General features: G+C 65.2%; 2 protein-coding genes across 4 annotated transcripts; both read right to left on the bottom strand.

The window, feature by feature from the left end:
* Window positions 1–600: 600 nt before the first annotated feature.
* LOC140643725 (uncharacterized) lies at window positions 601–3786 on the bottom strand. Its single transcript, XM_072845889.1, has 2 exons — window positions 2392–3786; window positions 601–826 (listed from the first exon to the last, which is right to left on the bottom strand). The coding sequence occupies exons 1-2, from the start codon at window positions 3784–3786 to the stop codon at window positions 746–748; spliced, it is 1476 nt and encodes a 491-aa protein (XP_072701990.1). The 3' UTR covers window positions 601–745.
* A 3041-nt stretch (window positions 3787–6827) lies between these two features.
* PLPP2 (phospholipid phosphatase 2) lies at window positions 6828–11884 on the bottom strand. 3 transcript variants are annotated; one of them, XM_072845667.1, is made up of 6 exons: window positions 11704–11884; window positions 9275–9426; window positions 8648–8925; window positions 8389–8446; window positions 8075–8251; window positions 6828–7970 (listed from the first exon to the last, which is right to left on the bottom strand). In XM_072845667.1, exons 1-6 carry the CDS (start codon window positions 11753–11755, stop codon window positions 7833–7835), a joined length of 855 nt encoding a protein of 284 aa, XP_072701768.1. In that variant the 5' UTR covers window positions 11756–11884; the 3' UTR covers window positions 6828–7832. The 3 variants fall into 3 exon arrangements, with proteins under 3 accessions (XP_072701768.1, XP_072701769.1, XP_072701767.1); XM_072845668.1 differs by having other exon boundaries at window positions 11708–11841; XM_072845666.1 differs by lacking the exon at window positions 11704–11884 and adding an exon at window positions 9704–9828.
* Between the last annotated feature and the right edge of the window lie 764 nt (window positions 11885–12648).

Raw genomic sequence — 12648 nt, 5'->3', positions numbered from 1 at the left:
CCTTAATCCAGGACCAGGACCAGCCCCTTTCCTCCCCACCACAGCTCTGTCCTCTTGGTCCCATCACCGCTCAGGAAGGCAGCGACGCCATCGGCCCATGGGACAGACCCATCCTCACACCAGAGCACACAGACACAAGCTTTCCAGGATGATCAAAGTGACTCCTCTGAGCAGAAAGCAAAGCAAACCCAGACACTTCCCCAGCCCCTTTTCCTTTGCCCAGACTGTGTTTGTCCAGAGAGACATCAGCTCCGGACATCCAGAAGGGAAACTCCCTCCTGCTGAGTTAAAATTTGCTGTTAAATGCACCGCTTAAATTACCTGAGTGTGGCATCTGCACAGCCTTCCTGCACCCAAGGGTGACCGTGTTTAAGGGCCCACATCTGCAGATTGCCTAGAGCGGGAACAGCACAAGGCTCTGCATTTACAACAGGAGACGAAAAATCCAACAGAAAGCAAATTATCCCAAAATGTATGCACAGAGACACAGCCGCACACGTAAACACATGCATGCACAAGTCAGGAAACAAACGGGGTGATGGGGAGGAAAAGCAACAACCAAAATGTCCAAGTTTGATCTGATTTTCACGTTTGGTTTATTTTGCAGCCATTTTGCATCTCCAGGACACCCCTGTGATCCCAGACTCCCTCCGGCTGAGATGGGGCCAGGGAGGTGGGTTTGCACTCGCCTTTGCTGCTGCTCCCTATCACCATCGCAGCAGAGCACGGCCGCCCACGCCGGTTCCTAACACGCTGCAGGGCAGTGCTGGCAGGGTACGCGGGGAACGAGAGCCTGTCCTCGGGGATGACAACTCACCTCCAGGCTCTGGTAGAAAAGAACAATAATAATAACCTCAACAAAACCACTGAAATAGAGCATGACTGCGCAAAGGCCACCCTGCACGTGCCTGGAGGGCTCGGGAGTCCCGGCAGCGATGGGCTATGCTGTGCCCTCAGGCTGTGAGCAGGGTTTCCCAGCCATGGGCCAGGTCCTGCTGGTTTTACAGGGCCAGGGATCCCCCCCAGCTCCCCCGTGGGAAGCCCAGCCCGTTTTGCCCCGTCTGTCCCCCAGCAGTCCCAGCATTTTCTGAGAGCAGCTGCGGTCTCAGATGGGAGATCTCCCATTACTCCAGCTCTGCTAAGGGGAGCCAGGGAGGGAGACCCCCCCCCCCCGGAGCTGGAAAGGGCTGGGGATGCCCCCACCCTCGCTGCACCCACTCTTGGCCCTGCACCAACGACCTGTGGGGTTTGTGCTCTGTGGAGGGAGGGGGGCTGGGGCTGGGGAGGGAGAGGGCAGAAGAGCGGTCTCCCAGCCCTTATTATATTTTAAAATGTAATAACAGCACGGTGTCTATTTTCGTAGACGGAACAGATCATTTCTGGAAGAGGGCCATGAATCTCAAAGGGAGGGGAAATAATTTGGCCAAGGTCATGTTAAGGCAGCAAGAGTGTAAAAGGGAAAAATATTAAAATAACAAAAAAAAAGCAGTTGAGAGCTGGACTGACGCACCATCTTAGGGGCAGCCCTAAGACCCCTCCCCAGCCTGGGAACCCCGTCCCCTCTGCCCTGCCGCTTCCCAGCATCACCCCATGGGGCTGAGATGGGCGTGAGGGGCTGGCTGGGCGAGAGAGGCCAAAGGAGCAGAAGAGAACAGAGACCCCAACGAGTGGCCCCCGGCAGGACCCTGGTGTCCTCTCTCTCAGGGGCCCCTTCTTGCAGCCCCCTCGAGTCCCTCTCCCCTGGCTGCAGCAGACCCCGCATGCTGTGCCATGCTTGGGGAGCCCTCAGGCATGCCAGGGCGTGGGACCGGGAACAGGCTCATGCCCCTGCATGCCAGGGGGGACAGTGTGCTCGAGGCAGCGCTGGGCTGTCACAGGGAGAACTGGGCTCCCCCCAGGCTGCACCGTTCCCCAACGCGAGGGCACGATGGCAGCAGAGCTGAGCAAACGCCATTGCAGCACTGATGAGGAAGGCAGCGAAGCGGCTGGCAGATCCCCCTGCCCTGCTGCTGCGGTCTCTCTTGTCCTTGCCCGCTCCCAGCCGGGCAGCAGCAGCCCCTCTATCCCATCCCAGGCCCGGGTGCCGGGGCTCTGACAGCACCATCCATCACCGCCGGCTGCCCGTGCCGTCCATCCCGGGCGGAGGCAGAGCAGGCAGGGGAGAGGCGCAGGCTTGGCAAGGCCTGACCTGCTTGCCCCATGTGGGCCATTTCCTGTCCAGCAGCCAGCTCTCACGCAGCAGCTCCAGGAGGCAGAGACATGCTGGCAGCAGGGTGATCCCTGCCATAACGGAGAGGGACCTGCAGCCCCCGGTGGCCTCACAGTGCAGCTCCGGTTTGGTGGGAACCTCACGGTAGGAGCGAGAAAGGAAAGGGCCCCAGGAATACCCACCTCATCCACCGTCGCGTGGGTCAGGCCTTCCCCTGAACAAGAGCCAGGGCCGGTGGGGAAAGGCCAGCCATCCTGCGGCAGGGCTGGCGCTCGGCAGCCCCATGCCTGGCAGCGCCACGTCTCTGCACGGCTCCTGGCAAGCGGTGGAAAACAAACTGCTGCTCGTACCCTCTGGCTGCTTCTCCAGGCTTGGCTGCCAGCTCCTCCATGCCAGAGCGGCTCTAGCAGGGCCGGGGTTACGCGGCGGGGAAGGCTCCCGGTGGTGCCTGCTGCCCCAGCCGCTTGCTCTGCCGAGGGGCATCCCCAGCCAGCTCCAACCCCTGTGCCAGAGCCAAAAGCAGGATGACCCTGCACGCTCCAGCGGGACGGGGCACGGGCTTGGGACAGGCTCTTGCCCGGCTGCTCTAATGAGAAAGAGGCATCATTTCCCAAGGTCCCAAGGCCTTCCCCTCCTCGTTTCCTCCTTTTGCTATTTAATTTCTTCTCTAGCCCCCTCCTTCCCCTCCTCAGTGAGATCAAAGGAGTCTGTGGCACCGGGCACGTTTCATAGGAATCGTCGATTAAAGGGTGTGGGGGGAGGCGGCACTGATGGCATCGGAGGAGAGAGGAGGAGGAGGAGGAGGAGGAGGAGGAGGAGGAGGAGGAGAAGGAGAAGGAGAAGGAGAAGGAGAAGGAGAAGGAGAAGGAGAAGGAGAAGGAGAAGGAGAAGGAGAAGGAGGAGAGGCTGGAGGGAGCACCTGGGCTCCGCGCAAGGTCCCGGCAGAACGGCCTCCCCAGCCCCGCGCCAGCGGAGCGCCCGGGAGAGGAGCCGGCTCCGCGGGCAGCGGCGGCTCCGGGGGCCCCGGGGGCGGCGGCCGGGGCTGCGGAAGGGCCGCGGCTGCGGAAGGGCCGCGGCTGCCGGGGCGGCCCCGCGCGTCCCGGCCCCTCTCCAGCGGCGCCGCGGCTCCGTCGGGCTCCTGCTGCCCTCTGCCGCCGGCCGCCGCGCCCCGGCGCCGAGCACGGCTGCGGCACCCAGCGCCTGCCCGGCCGGGGCCGCCGCGCCCGGCGTGGCCGCCGCCTCCGCTCCGCGGGGCCCCGTCTGGCAGCTCTGACCCACGCGTCCCCTGGCGAGGGGGTCCCCAGCTCTGGCCCCCTGGCGCGGGCTGAGGCCGCGGGCACGGGCCGCGCGGGGAGCCCAGCCCGGGCACCAGCCCCTCGCTCGTACGCGGCCCCCTCCAGGGGCCAGGGCCTGGGGGTCCTGGCCCCAACACCCCAGCTTTGCTCTCGCCACGCTGAGAAGAAGCGGCCCACGCGACGTGGCAGCCTCCCCCTGCGCCGCTTCCTCACGGGCTGCGCTCGGGCAGGGAGCTGCAAACGTCCCCACCCGAAGGTGCAACCTGCTCCACCCGTGGGCATCGGTCCCCCTCCCTGCACGTCCCTGATCAGGGGCCACCTCACACCCCCCAGCCACAGGCTCATCTGGTGGCAGCCTCCTCCCGTGGCTGCCGGCCAGGGAAGGGGATGTTTAGGGGATGAGTAACATCCTTCCTGGCAAGGCCTCTGCCCGCTCCTGGAAGCGTGCTGCGGGCACCGGGAAGCTCAGCCCCTTCGCCTGCCTCTTGCCCCAATCAGCTGGGGAAAGAAGCCAAGAGCAGGAAGAAACCTGGGGATGGGGCCAGGGCAAATGAACCCAGACGAAGCCCGTTGAATCGGCAGGAGGAGTCCCAGGTGCCAGGGAGAGAGGAGGGAGGATGCTGCGTGGCAAGGCAGGAGGCAGCCAGGAGGCACAGGTTGGGGGAGGCAGCCCAGGGCCCCCTCTGGAGCAGGGCTGGAAGCCAGAGCCTGGCTGAGCACTGCCAGAAGCAGCTTATTTTGGAAAGGAGGCATCTTGGCTGAGCGCTTGGTGCGTGGAGCTGCTGACGCTGGGGAACAGGACGGCTCTCAGAGAGCAGGTCCCAGCCATGCCTTGCAGGCCAACGCTGCTTGGCTTCAGCCTGCAGCTGAATCTGCCCCAGCACAACCAGGACTGGATCCCTAACTCCTGAGTCACCCACTGCAAAGGGGTTTGGACACCCCAGTCACAAGCCGGCACAATGCCCAGGGCCACAACTCACCCTGAATGCGTGAGGAGCTGCCTGGGATCCTCCAAGGAGGATGCACAGAGCTCTTGCCAGCCCTGACCCACAGGGCTTGGTACAACCTCAAGCCTTGAATGAGGAAAGCGAGGCACACAAGCTGGTGGGGGTCACCTTACCCCACCACTAGACCCTGCTTCCCCACCCTCAGCTCCCAAGAGCAGTACCAGCCCTGCTCTGCCAGCAGCGCAGTGAGCCTGGCCCAGACCCTCCCGGTGCTCAGACCAGGGGACTCAAGGCAGACCCTTCGCAGACAGCAGGGTCCGGCCCAGAGCTGGACCAGCACTGGCAGCATGCCACAGCGTTCAGACCAGGGCTAGCGAAGGTGGGAGAGGTTGCAGACTTTGCAGCAGAAACTGGACCTGCTTCGCCTTCCCCAGTGCCCTACTGGCGTCCACGGGGACAAGGAGCTGGCACACAGGCAGCTCCCTGCCAGCATCCCCTGTCCTTCCAGACAGGGGCCGGAGAGCACACACGGGGCAGGGGCTGGCTGCAGCTCACAGCCACTCGCTGTGTCCAGGCACGGCTTGGGAGCTCCCTCCAACTACAGGTTACTCATGGCTTGGCATGCCATGAATTTGGTCGGGTCTCAGCCCCTTTCCCGCACTGGGGCACGTCTGTGAAGAGGCAGGCAGCCTTGTCTGCCTGGGGAAGGAGCAGCCGAGCTCCCCGCTGCACACCAGGCTGCCCTGCCCTTTGGAGCTGCACACTGCAGCATTGTGGCCCAGCTGGTTTTTCCAGAGATGCATCCAAGGGGCAAAATCAGATCTCAAGGGAAGGGAGCAGGCACGTTCCTGGCTGCACAGAGGAGCTGTCGAGGCAATGCCAGGAACTGGGGCAGCTGCTGGGCACCGCAGCCCAGACAGAGGAAAACTGAGCAGACAAGTGCTTGAACCTGGGCTGTGCCTCGCTGCCCCCCAACTCCAGGAGCTGCTGCTCCTTTACAGACCTTTGTGTGCAAACCCTGCAGCAGAGACACCCTGCCCTGGCACTTCCCACCAGCTTTGTTTTACACCATTGGATATTAAAAAACCAGCCCAGAGGGCTGGGACAGGGGGAAGGACCCCGCTGGGGGACCAGAGAAGGGCTTGCGGGAGGAAAACTCTCAAAGGAAAACAGAAAAGCAGCATGTAGTGAGGGAGTTCCCTCCGCACAGGGAAGGTATTTTTGGTCAGGGCTTGTCTAGACTGGAGTAACCCACACTGCGTAAGCACATCACCACCACGCAGCAAGCCCAGGGCGTGCAGGGTGCCTGCTGTTCCCAGCCAGGACAGACCGGGCTGCACTGACCGAGGGCAGAAAAGATGCTCTGGAGGCAGAGCCGACCCCAGGAATGGCCATCCCAACCCCCGAGGGACTGGGGTGACCCCAGGTGCTCCTAGGCCCTGTCCCCCAGGCCTTGGTACCCTGCAGAGCCCAGGATGTGCCCAGGTGGAGGAAGTTTACAGTGCCTGGGACTCTGGGGGTCCGTCCAGGGTTCCCTGTGCCACATCGGCAGCTCTGCCGACCTCTGGCAAGCCGTGGGCAGGGCCCAAGTGGCCCCAAGCACTGTGGGCAGAGCTGGGATGCCCCATCTGGACCCAGATCCCAGAACTGGGCAGGACTGTTGCTGACACCGTGGAGCAGACACGGCCCCGACTGACCCTTGAGCCTGGTCCAGCCTGGCGCTCCCCAGCAGGGCGGAAGGCCCCGTGCCCCCCCAGTTCCCCAGCCTGGGGCCGCTGCCTGTCCCTACCGCAGCCCTTCCCGCAGCAGGAGGGACATGGGCCGGCCGTGCCAAGGCTCCCTCACCGCCCTGCCGTCCCTCGGCTCCGGCTGCTGAAGCAGCCAAGGGAGCTGCAGGCACAAAACGTCACTTTTTCCAAGAGCTTCTCCCCGCCTTCCCTTCCCCCTTGCAGAGGCCGGCTGCGGTGCCAGGGAGCATGGGAGGCTCCCGGGGTCAGGGTGAAGGCAGCACCGGGACAGGACCCAGCCAGGACCCTGCGCTGGCCGTGGCTCTTCTTGTCTCTCGAAGGCGGTACTTCACAGGCAGTGCAGGCGAGGAGCGCCTGGCCAGCCCCATCTCTGCTGGGGCTCCCTCCCATGGGAGGATGCTGCTCCCATCGGCCCCTCGCTGTCCCATCGGCCCTGGTCGAGCCCAGCTTTCCTGGCACAACTGGGAGAGGGACTCAGCAGCCCTGACAGCCTCCCCCCAGCAAGCCTCCCTGCTAGCAAGGGGCTTCAGACCCCTTTCCCTTGGAAAAGGAAACCCTAAACGCTTAAGCCAAGCCACTCCAAGGCCAGGAGCATCCATGGAGTAAGAGAACAGGCCTGACACAGACATTTTTTAAGGATGATCTAATTTAAAAAACACATTTTTATAAAAACACATCATAATGAAAATGCATGTAGTTTAAAAAGAGGCCCACAGTGCTCCAGTGCTGGAGGCAGCTGCGCATTGGCAATGGGACTGCTCCGTGGCCCGTTCCCCACCTTCCCAGGGCGTTCGGAGCCCTGTATCCAGCTCCACGTCCCGATTTATTTTCCTTTACCACAGAAAGCTTCTCCCCCTACCCCCACCCCCCCTAAAGCATCAGTTGAAGCTGCAGGAGAGACAATGGCTCGAGCATCCCCCTCGCCCCAAGCCAGGCGCGAAGCAGGCAGGGTGCAAGAAGCCCTCGCTTCCAGCACTGCAGCATCAGGCACCGCTGGAGAAAAGCCTGCCCGTGCAGCCTTCGCTCACACCAGCTGCTGGCAGCCAGGACTGCTTTTAAATGTAATCAGGGAACAGAAAAGAGCTCTGGATTGCTTTAATCCTTTCCAAAAAAGTATTGCTAGCCCAGCAGCTGTCCTCCTCCCCCTGTGCTTGTGAGGATTTGTACTCATAAGGCTGGATAATTTGACAGGGATAACACACACTCAGCACAGGCCACCTCGGACTTCCCAATGAGTTTGTTCTTTGCTCGGTGTGGTTTGCCAGCCCAATAAATCCACCCCCATGTGCCACCCTCCCCTCCCTCCCTTCATCCAGAGGGCTGGGACAGCAGCCTTGAGTGTGACTCAGATGCACAGGGGACCGAGAACCTCCCTTTCCCATGGGCAGGGCGCTGGGATCGCCGGGCACCGGCTAGCACAGAGGCACCGCAGGCACGGGGAGCCAGGAGCTGCAGCACTGCGGGAGCGGGGATGGGCAGGGCCGTCCCACAGGTACCTGCAGCAGTGAGAGGCACCAGAGCCATGGAGCCAATGGTTAATACAGAGCCAGCATCCCCGTCCCCCGTGCCAGGAGCAGCGCGGAGTGCGGCGAGGGGCAGGTCTGCAGTCCGGCGTGCATGGCCCACACACAGCTCACGGGGCGCCCCGGTAGCTGTAGTGATTGCGGTCGGGGTCGGTCATGGTGAGCGGCAGGCTGGGCTTGCGCTCCGGGTCCTTCTCGTTGTGCTGCTGTGGGGGACGGTGCTTGAAGAAGTCAGAGACATAGCGGACCTGGAAAAGACCGACGGGAAAGAAGGTTTGCGGACCCCTCCGGCAGGCTGAGCTGCAGCCAGTGGCAACCCGGCAGAGCATCAGGTCACGCAGGGGACACTCACGATGAGAACGGCAATGAGAGCTCCTTGAAGCAGCCCCACCAGCACATCGCTCCAGTGGTGCTTGTAGTCGGACACCCTGGTGTAGCCCACATAGATGGCGAAGGCGATGAGGAAGAACTGGATGGTGGGGCGCAGCAGCCGGGCCCACTTCCCCACCAGCCGGGCTTGCACATAGAGCTGGGCAGGGAAGGGAGGAGCAATCACCCAGTGCAGGGAGCACCAACCAGCCTGAAGACAGGGTGCTTGGAGCACCGGCCCGCTTGGGGGAACGGGACTCACGGAGGCTCGTCGCCTTCCCGCAGCATGGCACTTACCGCCAGGAACATCATGCAGTACATCCCAAAGGAAGAGTGCCCAGAATAGAAGGACAGTCTGTGGGGCGAAAGCGATGGGTCAGGCCACAAGATTGAGCTCCCAGTGCCCAGCTGGCCCCCCGCAAGCCCCCCACCCGCTCTGCGGGCTCTGCCCTGCAGCAGGAGAGCATTGATACCTGTCTGGGGCTGCCACCAGACCACAGGAGCCCGGCATGGCTGGGTGGGTGGAGGGGACATGTCCTGTGGCCCCATGGCTCACCTGGACTCGGTGACATTCCTGCTGTCCCCCTGGCAGACATTCTCCAGCTGCACATAGATGGAGCAGTTCACCTTGGACCAGTCGGGATTGCAGACAGCCAGAAAGTTTGGCCGGAGACGGCCGATCATGTACTTGGCCAGGTCGGTCAGGGACTGGCTGATGGCCCCCCCAAAGAGGAAGGTCCCCACCACCTTGTAGAGGGCAGCCAGGTAGTTGTTGAACTCTGACTTGGAGTAGAGGCGCTCCGTGTAGACCAGGTACGCCTCCCCTGACGAGATCTGCAGAGACCAAGGGGTGAGGGGTGAGGGTCTTGGGGCTACCGAGCAGCTCCCCAGCACCAGGGGTAGGGGATGCTTTGGCTCTTGGGTCTGCAGCAAAGGAGCCCCCGGCGCCCGCCTGCCACAGGAGCTCACGGGGCCTCTCCCCCTCCCTGCAGGCAGCCAGCCGCGTGGGACATGGGTCTCACTGCCCCAGAGGGAGCTCCTGACCCCCAGCAGAGCAGGGCTCGACCCAAGGGTCCTGTTGCCCTGCTGGGGGTCTGGAGGTGGGCTGTGCTGGGACCCAGCTCCTGGATACAACATTCCAGGATGTCCCTGCCCTGGAGGGAAGGGGACGGTGCTTCCTTACAATGACAACAGTGCAGGTGATGGTGACCCCAGCCATGAGGCCATGGGTGATGGTGTCCGCCTTGTAGGGGTAGCGGATGGAGTCGTCGTTGCAGTAGAAGCCCCGCTTGTACGGGGAGTTCACCAGCGTCAGAATGACGAAGGGCAGAGACGCTGCAAGGCAGAGAGAAGGTGAGGACTGGGGATGCCCGCCTGCAGGCTCCACGCAGGCACCCAGCACCGCGCGATCTCTCCATCCCTCACCCCTGGGTCTCTGCTCCCTGCTGCCGGGGAGGGATCCCCTCTGGGGGTGCAGTCCCGAGCCACCCGCACCCAGGGCAGGAGCACTTGCACCCGCCAGCGCACCAGCCCCGCTGCTGATAGGGCCCTATCTGAGCTCGCAGCTGCCTGCAGCACCCAGATACCACACGAGACGGCCGCGACCAGGCACCTGCAGAGCCCCCACGGCTGCCCCACTCCTCCCCAAGCGCAGCAGTCACAGGGCCTGGTGCAGGAGACTGGGGCTGATCTTGTGCCCTCTCCTCACACTCCCCAGAATCTTTAGGCCTAGGAGGATGGAGCTCATTAGAATTAACGAGCACAGGCATCTTGCAAACCTGTTTTACAGCAGGGAAGAGCCCCCAGGCCCGAGATGGTCCCAGCAGGACCCTCACAGCGGCTCCAGGAGAGCCAGTGCCCGGAGATGCTGGTGGGTGACCCAGCCCAGGCACAGTCGGACCCCAGCGCACTTGGCTTCCCACCCTCGCCCTCCCACAGCCCTTGCTCCTGAGCTCCTGGCAAGGCTCTGGAGAGATGCTGCGACCGGCTGGATCAGTCCAGGCGAGGAGGCTTTTCCACCCAGCGTGCCCCAACCCTGGCCACGGACACCTTAGAGCGCGTCCCTGGATGGGATCCTCCCCGAGATCAAAAGGGGTTTCGGGGGTCTCTGCCCTGTGCAGCAGGCATGCCAAAGCCCCCGCTGAAAGGGGACCTCCGGCCCCTCCAGCCGCTCCGACCCTGCCCAGGATGCTCCCCGGGACCCGGAAAGCCCGGTCCTCCCTCGGCCCAGAGTCCACCTTAAGCCCGGCCTCCTCTCCCGGTTCCGCCTTTCCCGGCGGTTTCCGCCTCCCCTCGTTCCACCGTCTCCCGGGAACACGCACCTTTGTCCCTGCCCGCCCCCCCCCCTCCCCGGGGCGCAGCCGGGGGTCCCGCCCGGACCCGCGCTCACCAAGCGAGGGGGGCAAACGGTGACGGCATCGCAGCCGGCTGCTGCCCGGCCTCGCCCCGCCGCCCCCTGCTCCCCCCGGGCGGGGGCTGCAGCAGCCGAGAAGCGCTGCCAGGAGCCGGGAACAAGCCCCAGCTTCGCCCACCCCGCTCGGGCTGCGGGGAGCCGGCTGCCCGGCGCAGGGCTGTCTGCAGGCGCCTCTGTCTACACCTCAAACGTTAATTTGCAGCTCAAGTTAGACACCAATTTTCTTTCTGGATAATTTCATCCTCCAAAAAAGCTCCCCTAAAAATAAAAGACACCGGCACACGAGAGAGAAAAGCGACCCAAACAGAAACAGGAACCTGCCTCTCCCCACCGGTGCTTAGAGCCCAAGAAAGCAACTCCCGGCCCGAGAGGCTCAGGCTGAAATTACGACCTGGGCCTTTATTTTTAGTTCGTCGTAATTAGGTGCTTGCCAGCGTCACTTTTAGAAATGGGCGTTTGCCTGCACCGGGGGGGCGGGGAGGGGGGAGACTGCCGGGGTACGGGGAAGGGGCACCCCGAACCCAGCTGCCGGGGCTGCAGAGCCCCCCCGGCCCCGCTCCGGCCGCCCGCGGAGCGCAGGGCCCGGCCGGCGGGCAGGCGGCCAGCAGAAGGAAACCGAGCAGCGGCGCTGGGGCCGGGCGTCCCGAGCAGCGCGGCGGGGCCCCGCCCGCAGCCTCCCGGACCCGGACCGGCTCCGACCCCCGGCTCGCCGGCGGAGGCCGCCGGACCCGCCCCGGGCCCCCCCCCGCGCCGGGCACGTCCCCGGGGCGCTGCGGGCCCCCCCAAGGCGCCCGGGCAACGGGGCGGCCGCACGTCGGGACAGCAGCTCCACGGCGGGGCCCGGCAGCTCCGGGGCAGGAGCCGGCGCCCGCCCGGCCCCGCCGCCCCTCACCGAGCCGCCCCGCGGGCGGAGCGGCGCCGGCGAGGCCGGTGGGCTCCTCGCGGAGGCCCAGAGCCCCGGGAGAGGGGCCGGGCAGGTGCCTCCCGGGCTGCCCGCGGCCCGGCCCCGCAGCACCGGCAACGGGCTGGCCCGGACAGAGGGCGCGGGGGGACCCCGGCCCGCCGGTACCGCCCGCGGACCCGGCCCCGGCCCCGGCCCCGGCCCCGGCCCCAGCCCCAGCCCCACCGCGGGAGGTCGGGGACGCTCCGGAGCCGCCCGGGGCGCGGGCGCCGCGGCCGCGCCGGTACCGAGCCCTCACCGACCGCCAGGCAGAGCACGTCGAGCACCACGAAGACCTTCCTGCGCTCCATCCCGCTGCCGGTGGCGGCCCCGCGGCCCGGCCCCGCGGCTCACATGGCCCGGAACGGCGCGGGCCCGGCCGGGAGGTAAAGTCCGGGCGGACGGGACGGGACGGGACCAGGCGGGGCGGGGCGGGACGGGGCGGCTCCGGCAGCCGGTGCCCCCGCCCGCGGGCTGGGGCGGGGCGGGGCGGGCTGCGGGGCCCGGGCCGGGGCCGGGGCAGGTGTGGGGCGCGGCGGGGCCCGGGGACAGCGGTCCGGAGAGACGGGGCCCGGACCCCCCCGCCTCCCGCCGCCTCCCCGCGCCGGCGTCCTCGGCTCCGGCCTCCCCGTCCCGTCCCCCCGCTCCGCCTGGCCGGTCTCCCCGCCCCGGCTGGGCCGCCTCCCGTCGCTGCGGCAAGGGGAAGGGGGAGAAGGAAGGCAGCGAGGCCGCGCGTGGGAGCCGCGTGTGTCCCGCCAGCCTCGGGCTTCTTTCCTGAGGAAAAAAAGGGGAAAAAGAGAAAAACCCGAGAGTGGAAGAACGTGGCCACAGAAATGCGCTGGCTGCATCCGTGCGGTGCAGCGGCGATTTATGGCGGAGCAGAAAGGGGGCTGACTCAGTCGCGATGCCGGTTGTTGGGGGGCAGGAGGGTTCCCCGGGAGCCTTCGGACGCAGTGGAGAGGCCGGCGGGGAGCAGAGCAGCCGGATTTAAACACAGGATGAGGCGTGTGTTGGTTTTAAGCTGTGATTTAACCACTGAAACGTGGGGCGGTATTTTCCCGTGCCTCAGACATTGTCAGAGCAGGACAGGCTCCCGGTGCTGCCCGCTGGGGCTGGGGACATGCTGGGCCGGTGGCACTCAGAGTGGGGACGGGAGCAAAGGTTTGAGCATGGGTCCCTGCAGCAAGTCCCTGGCAGGAGCGGG

The sequence above is a fragment of the Ciconia boyciana genome, chromosome 24, assembly GCF_034638445.1.
Source record: "Ciconia boyciana chromosome 24, ASM3463844v1, whole genome shotgun sequence".
NCBI classification, from domain to species: Eukaryota; Metazoa; Chordata; class Aves; order Ciconiiformes; family Ciconiidae; genus Ciconia; species Ciconia boyciana.
The sequence above is the reverse complement of the archived record's forward strand: the minus strand, read 5'-3'. Positions and strand labels throughout refer to the sequence as shown.

Bases quoted from the DNA above. Each gene is read 5' to 3' on its own strand.
- LOC140643725 (XM_072845889.1), bottom strand. From the start codon at position 3,786: ATGCCCACGGGTGGAGCAGGTTGCACCTTCGGGTGGGGACGTTTGCAG. The intron at 827-2,391 runs GTGGGTATTCCT...CTTTTCTACCAG, and splicing joins CCCACGCGACGGTGGATGAG to AGCCTGGAGGTGAGTTGTCA.
- PLPP2 (XM_072845667.1), bottom strand. From the start codon at position 11,755: ATGGAGCGCAGGAAGGTCTTCGTGGTGCTCGACGTGCTCTGCCTGGCG. The intron at 8,926-9,274 runs GTAAGGAAGCAC...TGGTCTCTGCAG, and splicing joins TCACCTGCACTGTTGTCATT to ATCTCGTCAGGGGAGGCGTA. The intron at 8,252-8,388 runs GTAAGTGCCATG...TTCCCTGCCCAG, and splicing joins ACTGCATGATGTTCCTGGCG to CTCTATGTGCAAGCCCGGCT.